A 22795-nucleotide genomic window follows, 5' to 3' on the forward strand; every position below is an offset into this window, starting at 1 on the left:
CCCTGGTGAGGGTGACAGTCAGAGGCGGCCTTTGATGCCAAACTGCGGCTGCAGCTGACGTAAAGGGTGGTGAGGAACCTCTGTGGGTCTTTAATCAGAGGAGTGGAAGCAGTGTTTAGGGAGATTAATCTGGCAGCGGAGACAGGATGGAAAACAGGCTCAGTACAAAGAGTTATGGCTGCTGCCCGGCTCCCTAGGAGGCGGGCCATTAAAGAAAAGTGGCCTGGTTCTTGGCTCCCTGGGTGCTCAGGGTTCCCGGCAGCCGGGAGGCGCTGGCCCCTTATTCAGAGGCAGCACCTGGGAGGCCGGCAGAGGGCACTGTTTTGTCGGTGACAGTGGTCCCGGCGAGGGATCCCAGGCATCTGGACAGAGGTCAGGCAGCAAGGCCCAATGTGTTAGAGTCAGGAGAGAGTCAGCCCCTTAGTCCCCCAGCCCTGAGGCAAACTGTAAGCAGTTCTGGGCGCTGTGGGGTCTGCTCTCAGGGGAAGGCCCCCAGGGAGGGTGGGACCACCCACTCACAGGCGCCGTCCCCCACTGGGAGGCCGGCCCAGGCCCCCGGCCTGGCTCCCAGGGCTGCTCTAGAACCTGGGCTGCCCTGGCCAAGAACGGAAGGAGCTGCTGCTTCTGTATTTCCTTATTTTATTTGAAGCTGTCATGACAGGTTGGAGGAGCCGAGGCAATTCTGTCCTCTCTCGTCTTCCAAGGAGACGGGGCCGCGGCCAGCAGGCCCGCAGCGCCCAGCCCCTCATGCCAGCGTGTGGAAAACCTCCACCTTCTCCCGGTACAGCTGATGGAACTGCCGGGCCAGACACTGGAAGGGGGCTTCATAGTTTTCCATTTCCTTCTGCGGAGACAGGACGAAGAGGCTGGTGTGTTGTGTGTGTCACCAGAGCCGGCACACACTCACTCTTACCTCACACACTTGCCTCATTTCACCTGCACACCCTTTGGGAGGCTGCTAGCATTGTGCCTTTTTACCAGAAGGAACCTGTGACACGGGGAGATGAAGTAACTTGCCCAAAGCCACACATTTGTCAGTGGCGGAGCTGGGTTTGAACCTGTTTTCAAACAATCCTTGGCTGCTGGCAAAAGTACAGCCTCGATAAGAGGCAATGAACTATCCCCAATGAAGGGAAGAATTTCCAAACCAAAGAATGTTCCAGAGTCACCAAGCTCAGTGTTCAGACAGCAGCCGGGCCCGGGTGCAGAGGCCCAGGGGCTTGTGCGGAGCCCAGCCTGGAACTCAGACTCCCCAGTGTGAGGAGAGCAGCCTGCCCACCCTGCCAGCCGAGTGGCAGAAATGCACAAAGGAAACCGGTTCTGGTGGAGAAAGTTACCTGGACTTTCTAGCAAAGGGAATCCAGGGTGGAGGAAACAGGCTGGCCAAGAGGAGAGACAGAGGTGGCAGTAAGTGCAGAGAGAGGGTTCAGGATGGCTGGACTGTAGCCGAGGAGCATCTGCACTAGGCTCATGACTGCTGGGGACACGGCAGCTGCCACTGTCCAGTTGGACACAAGAGAAGTAACTGTCATACCTGCAGGAACCTTTGGCTGTGCGGAGCGTAAGCTCCTAGGCAAGGCCAATGTCAAATAGAAAGACTGGACCCCTATTTCACACCATTCATTCACAAACACCAACTCAAAATGGATTAAAGACTTGAACTTAAGACCTAAAACCATAAAACTCCCAGAAGAAAACATTGGGGAAAAAGCTCTTTGACATCCATCTTGGCAATGATTTTATGGAAATGACACCAAAACACAAGTAAAAGCAAAAACCAATAAGCAGGACCACCTTCAATGAAAAGGCTTCTGCACAGCAAAGGAAATGGTCAACAGAAAGGAAAGGCAACCCATGGAAGGGGAGAAAACATTCAAAACCACACACCTGAGAAGGGGTTAACATCCAAAATATATAATTCAGACAACTCAATAGCAGAAACACAGATAATGTGATTAAAAATGGGCACAGCACCTGAGTAGGTATCTTTTCAAAGAAAATATTCAAATGGCCCTCAGCACACGAAAAGGCGCTCAACATCACTAATCATCAAGGAGGTGCAAATCCAACCACAGTGAGACATCACCGCAGCCTGCTGGAGTGGCCGCCACCGAGCAGGCAAACGCGCTGGCGAGGATGTGGAGACAAGGGGTGGCCCCTGTGGAAATCAGCGTTATGCTAAGGGAAGTCAGTCAGACAGAGAAAGACAAATGCCGTATGATCTCACTTATGTGTGGAATCTAAGAAAAAGACCTCACAGAAACAGCAGATTGGTGGTTGCCAGGGGCCGTGGGAATGAGTGGGGGCAATATGGGTGCAGGTGGTCAACGGCAACCACTTCCAGTTTTAAGATGTGTAAGTTCTGGGGATGGAATTAAAAATTAAAAAAGAGAGTCAAGTAACCATGCAGGCACCACCGTCAGGTCCGCCAGACCCCTGCGCTGCATTCAGTAAGGAGCGGAGGAGGTGGGCTTGGTGTGAAAACTTGCCTGTGTCTAAGAGTTTGGTTATATTTCCTTTTTTTTTTTTTTAAATATATCTTTACTGATTTCAGAGAGAGGAAGGGAGAGGGAGAGAGAGAGAGAGAAACATCAGTGATGAGAGAGTCATTGATCGGCTGCCTCCTGCATGCCCCAGACTAGGGATCAAGCCCACAACCCGGGCATGTGCCCTGACCGGGAATCAAACCGCGATCGCCTGGATCCTAGGTCGACACTCAACCGCCAGGCTACATTTCCTTTTTAATCATAGCCTTCCTAACCAAGCTGCCTCAGGGGAGACTAGTTAACTCGCACAGTTAATACCAAGTGCTTAACTGCAGCCTCTGCAGGCACAATTTATACCCACCTGTGTCCACAGTGAGGAACAAACAGCCGAGCAGAGTTTACACCCACCACCCAGGGGCCTCCGGTGTTACTTTTTGAGTTCTGGGGAGTATGGGACATTGGGGTGAGGAGGCATTTCACAAGGGGGAATATTGGAAGGGAAAACTAAAATGTTTGCTGTGAGTGCGGCTCAGCTCTGCTTTGCTCAAGGGCATGCTGGGTAAAAGCCCCTCTATACAGTAAAAGCTTGCCAATTTGGACTTCATTAATTGAGCAATTGTGATGATTGGGCCAGAGGCAAGAGTGCATTTACGTTAGTACAACCTACGACTTAGTCAGTAATGCAGTATGAATACAGTGGCTAGGGGGAAATGCTTATACTTTGGAAAAGCTCCCTTTTGCGGAGTGTTGGCTGTGCACCAGACTTGTGACTTGTGCTAAGTGTGTATTCACCGCCTGACTTCACTCTCACACCCACTCCGTGCAGAGTGGGGCTTATTGTCCCCACCTGATAGGTGAGGCGCCCGAGGCACCAGCGGTTAGGGAACCTGCCGAGGACCCACAGCTAGATCTGCGACTCACCCTGGGGGCTCAGACCACCTGCCTTGCCTCACTGTGCTCTCCAGGAAGCATGCCTTTCGGGGGGGGGGTTCACAGCCGCACAGCCACTAACTTCAGCATCAGCCTGTCAAGATTCCTACATGCAACAGAATTGCCTATGGCTTAAGTAGATTTTAAGTAAAAACGACCTCCAGGCTATTTATTAATTAGCCCACGGACTCTTCTGAAGGGCCAGAGAATCAGATCCAGAGGCCAAAAGGCCAGGGGTGAGGTCCATGTTATAACCACGGATGTGCCAGGCCCACAGGTCTTCCCAACAGCCCTGGCGAGGGGCACTGCAGCCAGCGCTTCAGCCCCTGCTGGCTCTGGAATGGATGTCTCTGGGCTGCTCCTGCAGGGGCCAGTCTCCACTTCACTCCTCTTGTAGAAATATGGCACACAAGCACATCTGATTGGGACAGCCTGAGTCACACGCCTGGCCGTAAGGAGGCGAGGCTAGGACCTCAAACCTCCCAACACAGGGAGGGGTTCACCAGCTGGACAGCTAAAAATATGACGTGTGTGTACTGAGGGTGCCAGGACAAATCACTCCAAATGTCCCCCTTAATGAGGGCTCCTGCTCGTCTACTGGGGGAAAATCTGTGGCCTGGAGTCACTCGGGGGCTGCAGCAAGGTGGGGCAGGGAGCACAGATGGGAACCAGAAGCTATGGATCCCAGTCCTGGTCCCACCCTCTAAAAGTCACGTGACTGTGGGCAAGGCACTTCACCTCCTCGTGGAAGTGGGAACTGGGGGACCAGGGCCTGGTGCACAGGACTGAAAGGAAGGATCTGTGAAGTCATGTTCCAGCAGCACCTAACTCACAATATCTCATGCAAATGTCTAGCGTCACTGACACTGAACACAATCCACTTGTATTTTTCACTAATTGAGATACAACGTTTCCCGGGGCTGGCTGGCTGATCAGCTTTATTGAAATGCAAAAGTGACTCTTGCTATACTGAGAAATGATCTTGGGCTAAGAATGTAAACATCAGTTCCAAATTCGACTCTGCATATGGTGGAGTAACAACACGATGCATGAGGTTATGTGAAAAACCGAGCAATCGGAGGCACTTACCACCGATGTTTCAAAACATTCCAGGCCTTGGCCCAGTGCCCACGCCTGGGCCTGAGCTGACTCCACCACTCGTCTGCTCACCAGGTCGATCTTGTTGCCCACTAACACACCTACTCAAAAGAAACCAAAGCACCACATTTAACTGGCAGCCTGGGAGGCCCACTGGAGGGAAAAGAGCAAGCAGACTGACTTTGAGGGGCCTAAAAGATTGTCCGAGAGGCTGCCTGGTTCGAGGTGGTGAGCAAGACAGGGACACTGTGATGACCCCACGGGCCACAGCAGAGTGGGCTTTGCTTTGCACACACAGCTTCTACGTGGCCCTTTTTCTAGACTTCATGTGTATCTATCTGTCTGCCTTGTCTCCTTAAGGCTGCAAGCACCCTGAAGGCGAGGGCCAAATTTATGCAAGTATTTTCGATCAATTCCTAGCTCATGGAGCAAACTTTAAAAATGGTCATTAATACTAATCTAAGGACTGAGCTCAGAGTCAGGGACTTGGAGGTAATTTAGATCTGTCCCCAGCTGCATCAGCTGCAGCTAATTTTTGAGCCTGTCTCTGGAGATCGTTTTTCCTGGTCTTTAATGAGGAGGATTTGTTGATCTCACATAAGAATGAAAAATAAATTGATTTAAAGCATTCAGAAGTGACAACTGGACCTGTTTACTTGTGCCCCACAGACAGGAGAAAATGAGGAGTTCTTCCGGGGTTAGCTCTGCAGAAATAACAGCTCACATTCCTATCACAGCCCCTTCCCCTTTACTACTGGAGTGTCCCCACAGCCTTGCACGGTGGGTGTCATCATGCCTGTTTGACAGATCAGAGGCGTGTGGGAATTCACTGAGGCTTCTGTGTACAAGCTGGGCCATCACACTCAAAGCCCAGGGCACCCCCTTTTTGCACCCACAGCCAGCTCTGCAATGACCTTGTGCTCTTGCACTTGAAGGACTGAGGTGCCACTGGCAAACCCGGATGCCCACAGCTCCTACCTGGGAGGGAGGTGCCTGGCACCTGTGACCGGGCCTTCTCCAGCCACTTGCTGCAGTTGCTGAAGGACTGCTCATTGGTCACGTCGTAGACGAGACACAGGACATTGGGACTCTCCCACTGTACAAGAGGGACAGGATGAGCACATGTCAGTATCAGTGAAAGTGACTTCTAGGCTGAGAGAAAATCTGGGAAGGGACATGTGGCCACATGAGTCAGAATAAGCCACACCCACAGAAGGAAACAATTCACCCAAAGGAATGAATGGAGGGCTAGGCTCCTGGGCGGGGAAGGTGCAGTGATGAAGTCCAGGGCCAGGGCTCACATCCATGCCAGGCTCTCTGCTGGGCACTCTGGGCATCATCGAGAAACCGCCCAACTTGGCTGGGCTGGTGTCCATGTTCCTACTGCGCAGCTGCAGTGGAGGGTGACCAACTTGCCCAGGTCAGATATGCTTTCTACACTAGGGCACGACTGCAACTTTTCTCTACCGAGAGGCGCTTTTCCTGCCACTGGCCTCAGGAATTCATTCTCTCATCCTTATTGATGGCCCTCTATTATGCAAGCTGGTGTGCCTCTCTGCTCTGCAGCCTGGAAGAGCATCCTTTCTTTCATCGGCCAGTCACCGATGCTTGTTTGCTTGCATCTCCTTTATAAAGGCTGCTTTTCAAAATGTGGAGGGTGCTTCCTGCTGCTCCTGCAGTGCATAGGCCCTACTCCAAACCAGACCACTGGACAAGGCCACTATCCCAACCAAGAACCAGGGCTATGCTCTCAGGGCGGTCGCCTTCAGGGGCTGCTCAGAGTCCCAGGGCATCCTGCTGCTTGGCACAGGGCCTAGAATAGCCCTGCTCAGGCTGTGATGCATGTGACTTGTGGCCCTGCCCTGGTCTCTGGAGACCCCCACCCTGCGCAATGAGAGCCTGGTTTATTTCTGGGGTGTTGTAACCTCCCAGGGTGTGAGGGAGAATCCTTCCCCTCCAATTTTCCTTGGAAGGTCAGCCCAGAATTGCTCTGGAGGGCCCACCTCCCTATCCCCAAGGCTGCCCTGGCTCCTGAAGGCCAGCAGGATGGGGAAATAGATAAACCAATGATTCTCTCGCCCTTCACTCCACAGACCAGCTCGAGAACTTGCACTAGAACCACACTGACCCCACCCTTCATGAGCATGCAGGAGACACCTTCCTCCTCCAGGCTTCATCGAGTGACAGTCCGAGGATTGAGCTGGAGGTGGGAGGCTGGAGTCAGGGTGTGAGCTGCTTGGGGCCCTGACCTGCCAGGCACATCCTCCCTTCCATCCAGCAGGGCAGCACCCAGTGCCAGGCCATGCACATAGTAGGTAGGCATGTAGCAAACATGAATTGATATATCAAGCCAGCCCTGTGTGAACTTCCCATCATTAGATCTGTTTCTCTGAGACAAAAACCAAAAACAGGGCAGAAAACAGTTTCTATTAAAATGTAGCCGTTCTTGGAAAGGCAGCGGAGGGCTCTGGAGAGCTTAACCCTTCTAATTAGTTCGCTGGCCCAGATTAGCGGAACTGTTACCTGGGAAGGAACAGCGGGCTGGATCCTGAGAGGATGGCTGGATGGGCACGAGGAGCCCTGGGCAGCAGGGGCATGTCCCAGGCCAAGCCCATGGGACCAGGGTGTGGCCTGGGAAGGTGAGCCTCGTGATGGGGCCTCTGGGGCACCCCACCCCCGGAGGGAAGGAAATGTGTGTTCCTGTCCTGGGAGGTTGAGGAGGAGGGCTGAAAGGACCATCAGGTGGGAGTTGCTAAAAGAAGTGAGGCCCCAGAGTGGGCGGCTGGAGGGCTGAGCCCCACACAGCTGGGGTGCATTTGGAACCTGGCCATTCAGAGCTGGGGGGATCACATGTACGAGGCACTCCTACTTGCCAAGAGGCCACAGTCCCAAGCTTGGGAGGAGTGCCCCTTACAGAATTTTGCTACCATAGCTTCTCTCGGCAGCCAGAGTGGAGTGACACAGTGGTATTTCTGGGAGAGCAATATAAGGGGGGACCTTTTGAGGGAGATGGTGGTGGTTAGGAAATAAAACCACATGCTACTTGCCAATTTATCCAGCATTTCAGAAAACAGCTCCTTGCCGGCAGAGTCAAAAATGAAGAGCTCCTAAAATCAGAAAGGCGTGTCCCAAGAATGTCTACACAGGGCGGGGGGGTTAGAGGGGGCGGGCACTGGCTGCAAGTCAGTGGCACTGCCCCAAGCTCACCAGACCTGGCTTCCCGGTGAGGTGCACACACGTGCACACACACATTCATAGAGGCTGCACCTCCCCCGGGGCCACGAGGATGGTGATGGGAAGAGGAGCGACCTCCAGAATCCTGGCGAGGCGGGACGTTTCCCACACCACCAGCACTTTCTGTGCAGCTCTCACCTTTCCTAACCCCAAGTGCAAAAATACCAGGAACAAGCTGCCTTCCCACCTGGCAGAACAGAATGCTAAACAGGCTGACAAGTGCTCTGGTTTCCAAAAGGTCACTCTGCACTTTGTTAACCAAATTGATTTTCAAATCTTAAAACTGTTCTTTTTAAAGGAGGTCACTGAGTAGGCCTGGGAAGGCGTGTAAAGTAGGACAGTCTGTCATCACTCCGGATGGCTCAGGCTGTGATTCTGACGGAAGACGCAGGATGACCTCTCGTGCCCTGGTCCAAACTGCAGCCAGCCTATGGGAGAGGCCCTCCCCAATGCTGTCTGCTGTCGCCCAGGGTCTCCCCAAACTTTCCCCTTCAGCTCCCTCCGGGCACTGGGTATCCCTGACTGGCTTCCGACCCTGGCACATGCTGTCCGAACACCAATGGCATAATCTGAGCTGCACACAGGTTACCTGTGCTCTTGACTCGTCCCTTCTCACTGCATCAGGGGTACTTAAAACTGTTTTTGCTTATGTACCTCTGTAAGAATCTGGTGACTCTTAAACTTTCTCCCCAGAAAGCACATACAAACATAACATCTAGCAATTCAATTTCAGGAGTGTGGGTCCCATAGAGGGACCCACATTGAGAATCTTGATAAGTTCTATGAGGGGCCATCTTTCAGTTCTCCTTCCTCTCCTTCCCCCTCCCTAGGAGGCTTCTCGCTCCACAGTTCTGTTCCCAAACGCTCAGATGAGTCTAGGCCAAGTCCTTGCACCACGTCTCTCATAGGGAGGACGATGGTGACCACGGAGACCCAGGGCGCTGCCGCAGGGGCACTGAGCTCCCTTGGGTTAAGAGCACCACTTACCACACTGTCCCCTGTGTCAGGAACTGGCACTGTCTTCACCACCAAATCAACCCCTGTTGTCTGCCAAGGAAAACCAAGAACGTGTGTGTCAGGGTGCAGGAGGCACGTTTCAGGAGGACACGCCAAGCACCCGACGCCTAGGAGACATGTCCCCAGCTTAAGTGTTCGTGTTCTGGATTCACTGTGGTGCAGAAGTCACAGAGGATCAACTAGTCTTGTCCAGCTCCCTGCCCAAGAGTGAGCCGTGCGTGGTGACAAAGTGACCACTGGCTAGTCTGCTCTGCAGACAGACCCACGCCCTGAGGCTTGTGGAAAAACACTTCGCACGTGGCCATTCAAGCAGCCTCTTGTCAGACCTCTGGGGGCTTCTTAAGGCACTTTGAAAGTTATCTCGGGGCTCTCTCCCTCTGCTCCGCACGCCCAGCCCGCTGATGGCTCCCCTGTCTCACCAGAGTATAGTTCTTCTGGAAGTGGGCTCCGTCGCTGCGGAAGATCTGCGCCAGGGCTGTCTTGCCCACTGCTGGGTCTCCTGTGGGACAGAGTACAATACAGACTTGGCTGCCATCCTAATCTGACTCGAGGACTTCCCACTCCAGAATGCTAGTCTAGAAACCAAACGCTTCAAAGAGTTTTCAGAGAAAATGGGAGCTTGCTCTGAGGTCACTGGCAGGGCATCGGGTCCATGAGACCAATCTCCCAAACCCACGGTGGCCAGAGTCAAGTTGCTTCAAGGCTAACCTTTCATCTAAAAGAACTGACCCAGAAGGTAACAGAGCTTACGGAGGGCTTTGGAGCCCTGGAAACAGAACTGACGCTTCCTCTGAACATACCCGATGGGAAAACCTGTCCCTTTCTAACTGGAATTTGCTTTGATGTCTTGAGGGTAAGCAGGTGCGACCAGGTACAGACTGATAGGCTCAGCTGACCGACTGAACCAATTTGAGTTTAGAGCTTCCATAGTTAGGAGCCTGCATAGTTTTTGTTTTGTTGTTTTGGTGGGTGTGGGAGTTGAGGTTTTCTGCATTTATGGAAAACAAAAATGCTCCACTTGCCACCCTAAAATCCATTTCTAGGTGATACATTACCCCTCCACCTCGGTGTGCCCATCTGTGACCACTGAGGGTCCATCTTCCCAGGGGCCAAGTCTATCTGCAACAGCAGCTCGCCTCACACCCAATGGGTTTATCTCCTGGGTGTTCCTTTGTTAGTTGATAGCCCCATAAATTGGTACCTTAAAACTGAAGGTTTATGTCACAGTTTCAGTCTGAGATCTGGATTTCTCATGAGACTGTTGGAGGCAATTTAATCTGGAGTCCCCCCCCCCGTGTCCTCAAGGGTGCTGGCGGCAGGCCGTGCCCCTCACTGCCCTGTGCCCTCCCCACTTTCCCTCCCCGCTGATGGCTCTGCTCCGCACCCTGTTTCCATCTGCAAGACTTTCTTCACCCTGAGTCTTACACCGATTCCCCACCATTCCCTCCCTCCCCAGGGTGCCTGTTTTCCGCTTTCTCACCATGGCACTTGGGTCCCCCTGACCTGCACCCTTTGGTGCCATCTCTTCACCTTCGCTCCCTATTTCACAGTGGCTTCAATGCCTCTCTTTACTTGATTTCTCCATACCCTCCCGCTCTGTTCACTTTTTTCTTTTTTAAATTTAAATCATGTTTTATTTTTTAATTGCAGTTGACATAAAATATCACATTAGTTTTAGGTGCACACCCCAGTGATGAGATATTATATAACTTGCTAAGTGATCATCCCGACAAATCTAGTACCCATTTGACACCAGACATAGTTATCTGTTCACTTTTCAGTTTTGACTTTTCTCACCTATAATTTTCTCTTGTGAGACAATGATTTGACTACTCGTGGCATTTCATTTCATGTTAATTCCTCCAGGTTTGAGTGAGCTATTCAGGTCTCGCTTTCCTCTTTGCCACCATGTCTTACGAGGGAACCAACACATGTGCAGCCTTCCTCCTGAACCCATTCCCACAGTCTCACTCGATGCCTCCCCCACTATCATTAACCTCATTTAACAGAAGGAGAGACTGAGGCCCAGGGAAGCTGAGAAACCTCCCTGGGATTCCAACACCATGCTCTCAGCCAGACCCCACTCCTCTCCTTGAGCTCAGGGACCCTTCTGCCCCAGGCCCTCATCACTGCAGCCTCCCATAACCCTGGGGGCAAGCACAGGCTGGAGTCGCGGGGGTCCCCGCCCATCTCAGAGCAGAGCGCGCATCGCCCTCCTTGCGTGCTGGCAGCACCCACCCTCCCGACTCCAGTTTGACTTCTGAATCCGGTTGGAAATTGGCTCTTCACGCTTGTGAAATTCCCCACAGATGTGTTCTGGTTAATTTCATATTTCTCTCTTCCCACTGCCAGTCAGAGTCACCCACACTCACGGAAAACCTCCTGTGTCGGCTGACGAGGGATCGAGCAGTGGGGAGAGAGCCGATAAACACGTTTGCAGAGCAACAAGATGACAAGTGCAAATTCAAACAGCGCAAGCTGAGAACCCGAGCGTCTGGGGCGCACGGAGACGAGGAAAGAATGAATGAGTGGCTTCATCAGTGGGCAGGCTGAGCCTGGGGGTGACGGCAGGGAGGGGCACCGCTTGACTAAGGGTGACATCTGCAGAGGCACAATGCAAGGGTGACCTCAGAATCGCCAAGTTCAGTGGTCTTTCTCAGTCCTCAAGCTCTTGACGCCTCTGAAGGCTAAGTCAGCCTGAAGCAGTCTCCACCTTCCTGAGCCCTCCGGCCTAGTGGCCCCGGTCACCCTGGCCTGGTTCTCCTGCCTCCTAAACGTGGGCACCCTGTGGGTCTGTCCTTGGCCCTCTGCCCCCTCTGCTCTGTCCCCTTTACTCTCGTTACCTTGGCTGCCACTCCTTCGGAATGACGGGCCTTCACCCAATCTGTCTGTCTGCAGCCGGGCTCAGGTTGTGGCCCGGGTCCTGAGCAGTCTCACCCCACCGTCTCACCTGTTCTGTTCGTGATGTTACCATTCATTCTCACTGTCCCGACTTCACCCACAGTCACCTCGGACCCTCCTCCTTCCTCCCCTATTCAGTCTCCTCACTCCAGCCACACGACCTCGGCTGTCACTGCTGACACTGCCCTGGTTACCTCATGCCCGGGCTTCTGTCGCAGCCCCTAACCCGCCTGTCCGGGCCTTGCCTTGTGATGCTGGGGCTGGGACAATGCAAACGCGACTCTCTTCTGCCAGGTGCCTCCTGTCCAGCTCTGCCAATGCGCGTTCCGGGGAAAGGCTGGAAGGCGGGCGGGCAGCCGGACTTGCTCCTTCCCGTCTGCTTGTTTCTCTTGGCAGCAGCCTGGCGATGGCCTTCACCCCAGCAGCACTAGTTAGTGCCGTCTCCAGGTTTTTCGGTTGTTTTTTGTACTCTCAGACCAGTTTTCCACACCCCCTCAGAGATACCATCACGACAAGCTGTATGACCATGTGACAGTGGCGCCTTCTCCAAGGTCTGCCTCTCAGCTCCCCAGGGTCCTCCTGAGCTTCGAGGTCCTGAGGACCACCCTCTGCCCTCTGTCCCCAGCCCTGGGGTGAGGCTTCTTCCTGCAGTGACTCTCTGTGCCGCCTTGCTGTCCCTGTTTGTCTTCCCAGTCCTCCGTGTTGGATTAATGTCCCGCATGAAATCCTTGCACTGACACACCCAGAGCAGTTTCTGCATTTTGCCTGGACCCTGGCTTCTGCAGCCCTGTGGTACCAGGAGTGGTCTCAGGACACAGACCCCCAGGATGCTCTGAAATCGGTTCAGTCATGTCTCTGCTGGTGGGCAATGGGTCCTAGTGACCTGTGGCATGGACGGGCCTCCCGCTGGTCACTGAATTCCTGAGGTACCCGCGAGCTGGGCAGCCTCCTCTGAGGTCTGCTTCCTGCTCTCTGGATTCTTCTTCAAGCTTCTGGCAACCCCGCCTCTACCTCCCAGTTCCGTGTCATCTCAGTGTTTTCCGCCTGCTGTCTCAGGTCTCCCGCCTGCTGGACCGTTTCCGTATATTAACACTTCTCTGTTGAAATGCCTAATGTGTTTTCTGTTTTCCTGTCTGGGTCTTGCCTGAAAGCACTTCCCAACCAGCCCTCTCCCCTTTAGTACTCGCCCTGCTCTGACCCACCCCGAGCTCGGCACCAGCAGATGGACCTTCATAACATAACCTTTTACCCTGTCGCTGTCCTGCAAAGCCCGCCAAGGACTCCCCCCCATAACCCTCTTCTCTGGTCAACCCCTGACCCTGAATATCCCTTACACAAAATCTCCGCTCTGCACTCCCAGTGTGTGTGTGTGTGTGTGTGTGTATGTGTGTAACAAATATATTTTTCCTTTTGTACTGCGATAACATTGTTAATAACATGTAAATTTCCGGTGTACAACATTAAAATTCAGTATCTGTATACCTATTCTTTTGATCTCTGAAAATCCCTCCAATACGGCCTCCCAGGTCACTCCAACCCAAGTCCAAATCCTGCCCATTCTCTGCCAGGCCCAGCTCAGTGTACTCCGTGCGCAGCCACCGAAGGTCATCTCTCCCTCCTCTGTGTTTGCCTGTGAGGCTAATGTGGCTCACGGCTGCTAGCATGAGACCTGATGTCAGAACAACTTATATCAAGAGGCAATAAATCATAGCACTTAGAGCACTGAGTCCAGCTCCATCATGACAAGCTGTGTGACCGTGGGTCAGTAATCTCTCTCTGGGCCTCAGTTGTGCCATCTGCAAAATGGGGATAATAGCACCTATTTCACAGAATTGTTATGAGGACTTAACTAGTTAATACGTACAATGCCTAATGTATATTGAGTAACAGTTAAGTGGTTTTTAAGTAAATAACATGTAGATAAATGTCAAGCATTGTTTTCTCTCCTGAGCTGAGCCAGCACAAGAGCAGATGCACCACGAGGTATTCCTCTGGTATCTGGCACATGGAGGGCAGTCCATTCTGTGCGCTGCACTGTAAGTTATTATGTACATCTCAGCGCTTCCTGGAGCAGAGGCTGGCGTGACTCATCCTTGTATTCCCACCACACTTCAAATGGGGACTTACACTTAGTAGGTGCTCAATAAAAATCTGTTGAATGAATAAGCACTTGAATTGAATACCAGGTCCTTTAATGACTAGTTATGTGAGAAAAAAAAGGCAGATGAGCTCAATTTAAACAGTAGGTCTGTGAGGGGGAAGGCAAAGAAAACCAGAGAGGGGTGTGTGTGAGGCGGGGTGGGGTGGAAAACCAGAATCTGGTGGGTAGTGGTGGGTGGAGCTGATTCGCTGTGCTGAGGTTTTCTGGTCCCTGGAAACTTCCAAGAGGAGATGATACCCTTAAGGCCTCGAAAGGGGGCTGCAGGTTGAGGGCTAGGTTGGAATTCAGGAATCACTCAGACAGTGGTTGGAATCAGGGGAACAGTACCTGAGGGAGGGGGTGTAAAGAAGGGCAAAGAGTCTAGAATTGAGGCTGGAGGATAGTACAGCTTGGGGCTAAGAACAAACCCCTGGAAATCAGATCACCTGGGTCTAGATCCCAGCTCTGCCACATGCAGCTGTGTGACCCAGGGCAAATATCTTAACCTTTCTGGGTCTCAGCTGCCCCATCTGTAAATGACAATGACAATAATAATGCTGAGCCCACAGAGCTGTGTGAGGATTCAGTGAGATGCTGAGGCGAGGGTCTAGCACAGAGCCGGCGCATGGAAAGGGTTCAGTAAGTCAGCTCCATGATGGAAGCTGAATGAAAAAAGAAATAAGGAAAGAACAGTCGGAGAGAGAAGCCCATTAAAAAAAAACTAACTTCAGAAAATAAAAACATTCCCACCTTACCCACAAGGAAACTGAGGCACAGAGAAGTGCTTTGTCCAAGAGGACACAGCAATGAGAGGAACAGCCAGAATTATTTTTGCTGCACAACACTGCCTCCCCTGGTGCTCTGGAAAGCAGAGACTCTCTTGAGAGCCATTAATTTCTTTTGCTCCAGTATGATTTGAGTTGCTGTTGTCAGTTATCTTTCTATGCGGCCCCTTTATTTCCAAATTAGAAAAGTCATTAAAAATATCTGTTTCAGTCTGGAAGAGATGAATAATAATAATAATAATAATAAAAGAATCCTTTTTTTCTCTTTATAATTTCTCACTGCTTCTTTCCTCAGCTGGTCAAGGAACCCTGGAAAGGTCACAGGTTTCAAGAGTAACATAGGTTAAGTTTTGGAGTTGGGCAGATCTGGGAGTTGAAATCCTTCCCATGATCTTCCTTCACCACGGGTGACCTTAGGCAAGAGACCTTATTTTCAGTGCCTCAGTAAGATCAGAATACAGAATCTACCCCAGCGTGCTACTGTGAGGATGAAATGAAATACGTGTGCCTGGCAGGCAGTAAAGACTCCATAAAGTACATGTGTTCTGTGGTCCCGGGTCTATAATCCAGGCAAATGTTTTTCTAAATGTGCAGCTGGGTACAAAGAGAGCGCCACAAATGTGAGTGCCACATATTCATTCATTCTACAGATGTTCACTGAGGACCTACTAGGCTCCAGATATTGTTCGGGGTGCTTGGGATGCGTCAGTCAACAAAGCAAAGATTCCTGCCTTTGGGGGATTCGACATGTCCGTCCCCCTGAGCGTGGGGCAGCACAGTATCGTCTAATACTCGTGCACTTTTTGCAAACTGTGGTCAACTGTACAGCACTGTCTCTAATCCCTGTTATCAGAGGTGGGGGGAAGGAAAAAACCTCCATTAAAAAAAGACTACCAAAGTGACTGATGCCTGACTTTGGGGTACTGCACTGCGTTAGCTGAAGCACCTCTGGTGTGCTTAGCCTGCTGTTGAACGAGTCTCTGCCTCCTGAGCACAGCTCATACCGGGGAAGGAGGTCTCAGAGCAGGCAGGGAGCCGGGAAATCGGCCGGAGCTACCAATGTGCTCTGCAAGAGCCTCCTCCCACGCCTGATAGAATTTACACGATGAGTAATTGCATTAACTCGCCTTTGGGGGAGAGAAAGGGAAACTGGGTAGACAATTTACTTGAACAAAAGCTATCGATAACTTAGGAGGTCTCTGGACTCCGGACACTGTAAATTTCAGACTCACCTGCCAGAATGCATTTGGCTGCCAGCTTCACCATGGTAACCAACCACCTCCACGGACCAGACAGGGCAAGAGCAGCGGCTAGAGGCGTTGGGGCCTGTGGCGGCGCTGGGGACGGGGACAGATGGGGCCTGGACCCTCAGGGCTGCACAGGGGGCTGCTATCTGGCGCTAGGGGTGGGGCGGGGGCGTAGGGGAGCCCCAGATGGGGCCCGGCTCAAGGCCTCAGTAGGTCGCCTGGAAGGTGCCAGCGAGGTGACACGGCTCCGGTTCGCGTCCCGGTCCCAGCCCCTGCCAAGTGGGGATCATCAGGACGCGTGAACCCCACCCTGGGACCCCAAGCACCGCGCAAGAACACACTGGCGGGGCAACTGCTTGCTCCGCCTCCTCCGCCTTCTTGCTGACCCTCGATTGGCTGCTACCAAAACCTCCCACCCCAAAGGCTTTCGGAGGCCAGTGGGAGGAGGGGGCGGGGCTAAGAAACCTTTCTTGCAAGACAATTCGTAGTAGCTTCTGCTTTTCAAGCTTATGCCGCTTTGCTAATGGTTGGAGGAGATGTCAATCATTTAACCTCCCTCCCTCCGCACGGCCGGAAAGTTCTGGGAAAAGCAGCTCCAACCTCTTGTAGCCGGAGCTTTCTGATTGGCCAGAGGCTGGCCTGGCCCATCGTCGGGAGGAACGGGGACTCGCCGTGTCCCCTGCCCTCCGACGTGGACCCGCCCGCTCAGGGCCGGGCGGGAGCGCGCGAGCCTGGAGCGGCGCCTGCGCAGTAGCTGGGGCCGCAGTTGCAGGCGCGGAGCTTGGACTCGGTGCGACCTCGCGGGGGTTCCTGTTGCTCCCCCAGTTCCCAGGTTCCCGGAGTGCGGCCGCGAGGGGCATCAAGAAGTCCAGCCCTTGCCCCGCATCCCGCAGGGAAATCTCAGTCTTAAAGCCCAAGGGTGTTATGCGCTTTACAATCTAAAATTTGAAAGTGTTTAAAGTGGTGTCAGTGGACCCGGGGAGACGAGTGAACTTTGAGGGGGGCGCGCGATCGGACGGAGGGGTCCGAGGTCCCTGCCTCTGAGCCCCTGTTCTCTCGTGTAAAACCGAGGGCGTCGCCGCACAGAGAGCGAGCACCCGGACCTGGCGGTGGCACGAGGGGGCCCGCGCGCTCGGCGGTCAGGACCCCCGGTGACGTCGGGGCCGGCCACCCGGGTGAGTCGCCTCGCCGCCAGCCTCCTGCCTCGTCCCTAAGGGCGGACGCGGAACCCGCTTCACGGGCTTGTCCCGAGGCTTAAAAGAGAAGCATGCAAGTGTCCGGGACACAGCAGGTCCACACCCAACAGCTGAATGAGAAGAAACGTATCTGGGTGGACCTGGTTTAGCATCATCGTCACAGGTGGGCCAGATGCACCCCTTTCCCGCTCCTGCAGCTCCCCCGCCCCCGCGGTGAGCCTGACGGGGGGCGGGGGGAAGGCCTAGGAAGATGCCTGGGTTCAGGATTTGCGGTCACATGCCTTTCAGTTACCGGGACCGGTTTGCTCTCCCAGTTGCAGGGTGTGGGTGTAGCTACTATCCTCTTGCAGGGGAACGAACCCCCCCCCCCCCCCCATAAATGTCTGGGAAGGTTTCAGCGACGAATCCGCAGTAAAACAATACAAATTGTCCAGAATGTTCTCTCCTAGGGAAGCATTTCTGGCATTCCGGTGAAAACCTGCCTCTCCTTCAGTGTCCTTACCTACTATTTTTCTTTGGAGACCTCATGCGCATCTGCCTGGAGACGCCCAGGCCTGAGTGAGTTAGAAAGCCTCTGCCTGGTTTTCCTGCCTCACTGTGACCCCATTAGTCCCTTAAAGGACCCCTTGGGTGAGGTCAGCCTTCTGAGGCAGCCTCATGGAGCTGAGATACTGAACTGTAGCTGGGGCCATCCTCTGAAGCCTCAGTTTCCCCGTAAGGGGGGGGGGAATAGCACCTCCCACTAGGGCTGCACTCCTTTGCACCACATCCACCCTTTACCTTTCGTGGCTGCTAGTCTGTGTGACTTTTCTCAGCACCATCATGAGAGCATTCTGGATCTTTCCAGGGAGATGGTAAACCCAATATACTGAATTCTGCTCTCCCCATCCCAACGGCCTCTGCACATTCTTTATGACTAATTGACAGCTGCTTGACTGAGAGTCACTGGCTTTAAGGTGGCCAGAGAGTTTTGGAACCAAGAAAGGCCTTGAGAAATTCTAATTTAACCCTCTCTGAGCAGCTGGGACCATGAGAGCTGGTATACGTTAAGCACATGCTGAATGCTGGCCCCATTCTAAGTGCTTGAAAGAATTAATTAATTTAATATTCACAATCATACTTGATAGTCACAATAGCCCCTCTGAGGCTCATTCCCATTTGATAGATGGGGAAATTAAAGCCCAAATGAGGTTAAGTCAAATGCCCAGGGTCACATAGCTAGTGAATGGCAGAACTGGGGATTGAACACAGGTAGTCTGTCACCCCCCCCTCCCCGACCCCAGCAGGGATGTCCCCTGCCTCTGACTCCTCTCACAGGTCCTCCCATCCTGGAGAGTAAATACTGATTGAGTTCCTTGCAGTAATAGCTCAGGCTGACTGAGCGTTACATGCCAGGCATGTTCTAAGCACTTCACACCCTCTCTCTTGTTTGATGCAATGACCCTGGGAAGTGAAAACTATTATTACTTCAATTTAACAGGCAAGGAAACTGAGGTCCAGAGAGAATCCAAGGCCATGCAGCAAGTCAGCTGGAATCAGAACCAGCCTCAGGCCACCTGCTCTTGAAACTGATGTTTTAAAAAATTACCTAGAGTATTCTTTATAGTTTCATTAATGAGCTTTTCATGACTAGGCACTGTGCTGGCTGCTAAGGCCACCAAATTGAAAGTGACAGAATCCCATGCCTCTCTGGAAGGTCATGGCCATGTGAAAATGCCAACTCTGGCTTTCCTAGAGGAGCCCAGAATCTGTATTTTTGTGTGAAATCCCCTGTCTTTCAATTTTTGACAATGAACTTAAATTTAAAATGCTGCAACCATGGTAGAATAGCTCTGATGACTGGTTTAACCTGGGGGGCTGCCCGGCCGTGACCTTTAGTTAAGAAGAGAAGACAATTATATGAACAAATACTTGTGACATGAGTGGATATGGGACCCTAAGGAGCACTCCTAACCCTGGTTAGGTGGAAGGGCGTTGGGGAGGAGATTCTAGGAGAGCCCTGAAGAATAGGTAGGGATTTATGAGGTGCACAGAGAGGAAAGGGCATTCTGGGTAGATGGAGCAGCACATACGAAGGCATGGAGTTGTGGGAAGGGAGTACACTGAGCATTTGTAGAATGGCAGGTGATGCTCTTTGCTTGGGTGGGAGATTGGTAAGAAATAGGTCTGAACCAAGCACCTGCTTGGAACTAAGTACACAGCAGAAGAGCAGAAGAGAGCGAGGCAAGGCCTGGCATGAAACCTTCTTGGAGGAATTCATTCAACAAATATTTTATTGAGCACTTACTAAGCACCATGGACAGAACTGCCATCTGTTCTCAGGGCACTTCCAGCCCCGTGAGGAGTCAGATAATCAAGTGATGGCGACCTATGACTGCTTGTGAGTGCTGAGCAGGAAAAGACTTGTTGCATTAAGATTGAATATCCTATGCTGTGGTCCCTGGGCCAGCGGCATCAGCATCACAGTGACTTGTTAGAAATGCACATTCTCAGGCCCCACCCCAGATAACTGGACACTGGGGGTGGGGACCACAATCTATGTTAAACCTTTCTGGCAATTCTGATGCATGCTCATGTTTAAGAACCACTGCTGTTAGGTCCTTGCAGCGCCCACCTTTATCCACTTTCTCTGCTTGTTTTACTGTATCTCAATCTCCCCAACTCCTTCCTACCTCAGGGCCTTTGCACTTACTGTTGTCAACATGGCTGCATGACACTTTCCCTCACGACCTTCTATTCTCTGTCCAAATGCCATCTCCTTGGAGAGGCCTCCTAAGCACTCAATTTAAAGAATCACCCCCAATCTGTCAGTCTCAATCTCCTTGTTTTACTTTATTTTCTTCATAGCACTCACCACTACTTGACATTATATTCCATGTTTATTTGTTTACTTGAATAGTGTCTGTCTCTCTCCACTACATGGTTAGCTTCATGAGAACAGGGGCTTGATTTCTTTTGTCCTCCCAGCATTTAGGACAGTACCCAGCACCGTGAGACACTCAGTAAATATTTTTGAATGAATGAATGAAATCTCGTAGGGTCATTCATTGAACAAGCATGGATTCTAGAGCACCAGGTCTCGTGCAGGTTAAGGGCTTATTGCGGGAAGAGGTGCCATGGCCATTCAGATGGGGGCAGCCTCCATCCCCCTCCCTGACACAGCCAGCCCCATACCCATAGAACCTCCAGACCCTCCAGAACCTCAGACCTGTAAGCTCTGTGGAGGAGGAGAGGTTAACAGCGCTGCTCCCCAAAGCCGGGGACTGGACTGTTTGGGCTGATTAGGAAGTGAGGGCTTTGAGTGAGAAGGAAGCAGAGAGGCAGCTGCTGACAAGTTGTTCCCAGGGACTGTTCAGTCATCCTGGGGTCGAATGCTTCCTGCCGGTACTGACAAGCAGCGTGCGTCTGGGCTGCAGCTCGGCGCCGGGGACAGCCGTGATATTCCACACCCAGGACCTGGGCTCATCGCGCCTGCTGCAGGCACAAGGCCCTCCGCCATTGCTCCAGGGGCTGCTCCCCAGAGCCCCATCACTTGTGGGGTGTGCTAGCAGATTTGTTGGACACACCACGATCCCTTTGAGTAATAAGAGGCTTTAGGGGAAATTAGAGGGAAAGGATCTCCGCATGAATCCTCAAGAAGAATGCCTTTCGTACATTAGAGCAATTCTGCACTAACCCCTTGTGTCAGAGGGCGATGCAGAAGAGGGGGCTAGGAGAGTCATGGGAATTGCATGTATGTAGGTTAGAGTTTCCTTGCCTCGGCGCTACTGACATTTTGGATTGGATAATTCTCTGTCGTAGGGGCTGTCCTGTGCCTTGTAGGATGTTTGGCAGCTTTTCTGGCCTCTACCCACTAGATGCCAGAATCATCTCCCTTGTGACAAACAAAAATGTCTACAGGACTAGACAAATGTCCCTGGGGGTGGGGGGTGGGGCCAAAATCGTCCATGGGTGAGAACCACTGACATATGAAAAGGAAATATTGATTTTAACACCGAAATTTACAAGCACGGGGACTCAGACCGTCCGGGTTTGAATCCTGCTTTGCCACTTAAGCTCTGTGTCTGTGTCCTCATTACTGCTCTATGGGCGCCTGAGGATCAGCTGAGTTAACACAGGTAAGGGGTCTAGAGCAGCACCTGGCAAGCAGTGAGATGCAGTAAACACCAGCTCTTCCTAGCAGCCCTTGGGATGCTGTTGAGTCCCCCGAGGGTGATCTTGAACACAGCGGTGGCATCTGTTTTACAATTTTCTGTAATGCGCTGCGTTGCATCTGCCTCCCGGTACACGGCCTTCTCATGGTAATGACTTTGCTGTTTGGCTTTTCACTGTTCACGTGGGTCTGGTTGTTTATGCCTCCACTGATGCAGTGCTTGGCATGGCCACCACAATAAAGGGCAGAGGAAATGGGACTGACTCACCTTCCATGCGCCTGGAATGCAAAGCGGAGCCTTGAGCTGTGGGCCTGGAATTGCGCAGAGGCGGTGATGTCTCGGTTCCGTCAGCAGGGGGCAGCAGCCGCCAGGAAAATGCCTGCTGCAGGAGCGAGCTGAGGGCTCCCGGTTTTGATTTGCTTGGCAGCTGCAGGTATTTCAAGTTGAGCAAATCATCCCTCCAGGGCCGCTGAAGGCCTCCTTTAACAGCCCGTAACAGCTCATCTGCAGGAGCCAAGAGCTGCTTTTCTAGAACATTCCACATTTAGCATGTCTTTCCATTTCCAGCTGGTTCAGTCGGAACCTAGGCCCAAATTCAGCGGGGGACAAAGTTACGCTGGATCTAAGCTGTTGCTCTAGGTTCCTTCCCCCTACTGCTCACTTCCTGACCCCTCTATCCCCCCCCAAAAAACCCATAATGGTCCCAAGTCTCACCCTCACATAATTCCCCTGAATCCACTCTTGCCCCCTCCATGCATTTTCCTCCCAGCAGCCAGGTCATTTTTAAAATTTAAAAATTGTGAACAATCCCTTCCATAGGGTTAAAATCTAAAAGAAGGAGAAGAGCACAGATACTTCCTCCGGCCCGCCCCGCTGCAGCTCCCCTCCCGGGCCAGGGAGCATTGCCTGGTGCCTCCTCTCAGAAGTAGTTATGTCCACCCCAGAGGACACGCGCGAACCACCCCAGGGAACACACAGGAGTGTTCATTCTTGTCCTTTCCCTCCCCTTCCCCGCAAACAGAAGCTGCCACACTGCCACACTCTCTGCCGCACTCTGCTTTTTCCATGTGATAATGTGCTTCAGAGAGGTTCCCCGTCAGCACCCACAGTAGCTTTTCTTTAATGGCTGCGCCCTTTTCATTTGCAGAGCATGGTGCTTTTGAATCTTGTTATGTTTCCACTGCAGCCCCTCAAAGGCTTCCTACCGTCTCTGGGGAAAGCCTCTCTCCTCGGAGAGCTGTCAAGCGTGGTGAGCAGGCCACTGCCCTTCTCCAGCTCCGTCCCCTCCTCTGTGCCTTGGGCAGGGCCTTCTCCAGCCTCAAGCCTGATTGGCCTCCCCTGCCCCGGGGCCTTGGCCCTGCTGTCTCTTCCTAACCTACCTTGTTCCTGCTGGGCTTTTCTCAGCTCGAACATCACCTGCTCCATGTGTCTTGTGCATCCATAACAGGGCCGACCATCTCCTGCAGCTGTTATGCCATACTGTTGGGGTTCAAATCCCAGCTTGGCCACTCTGTAGCTATGTGACCTTGGGCAGCTTGCCACGCCTCTCTGCCAACTGGAATGGGAGCAAAAACAGATCCTTTGTCCTGGGCATTTATGGCCGGGGA

General features: G+C 52.6%; 1 protein-coding gene across 2 annotated transcripts; it reads right to left on the reverse strand.

Annotated features, from left to right (window-relative positions):
- Positions 1-628: 628 nt before the first annotated feature.
- Positions 629-16232, reverse strand: IFT27 (intraflagellar transport 27). 2 transcript variants are annotated; one of them, XM_081130980.1, is made up of 7 exons: positions 15824-16232; positions 9185-9264; positions 8736-8795; positions 7562-7621; positions 5493-5610; positions 4506-4615; positions 629-844 (listed from the first exon to the last, which is right to left on the reverse strand). In XM_081130980.1, exons 1-7 carry the CDS (start codon positions 15855-15857, stop codon positions 746-748), a joined length of 561 nt encoding a protein of 186 aa, XP_080987106.1. In that variant the 5' UTR covers positions 15858-16232; the 3' UTR covers positions 629-745. The 2 variants fall into 2 exon arrangements, with proteins under 2 accessions (XP_080987106.1, XP_080987105.1); XM_081130979.1 differs by having other exon boundaries at positions 629-2158; positions 15824-16228.
- Between the last annotated feature and the right edge of the window lie 6563 nt (positions 16233-22795).

The sequence above is a fragment of the Miniopterus schreibersii genome (assembly GCF_964146895.1).
Source record: "Miniopterus schreibersii genome assembly, chromosome: 2".
Classification (NCBI taxonomy): domain Eukaryota; kingdom Metazoa; phylum Chordata; class Mammalia; order Chiroptera; family Miniopteridae; genus Miniopterus; species Miniopterus schreibersii.

Bases quoted from the DNA above. Each gene is read 5' to 3' on its own strand.
- IFT27 (XM_081130979.1), bottom strand. From the start codon at position 15,857: ATGGTGAAGCTGGCAGCCAAATGCATTCTGGCAG. The intron at 8,796-9,184 runs GTGAGACAGGGG...TTTCCTTGGCAG, and splicing joins TCCAGAAGAACTATACTCTG to ACAACAGGGGTTGATTTGGT. The intron at 4,616-5,492 runs GTAGGAGCTGTG...TCTTTTGAGTAG, and splicing joins GCCAGGCACCTCCCTCCCAG to GTGTGTTAGTGGGCAACAAG.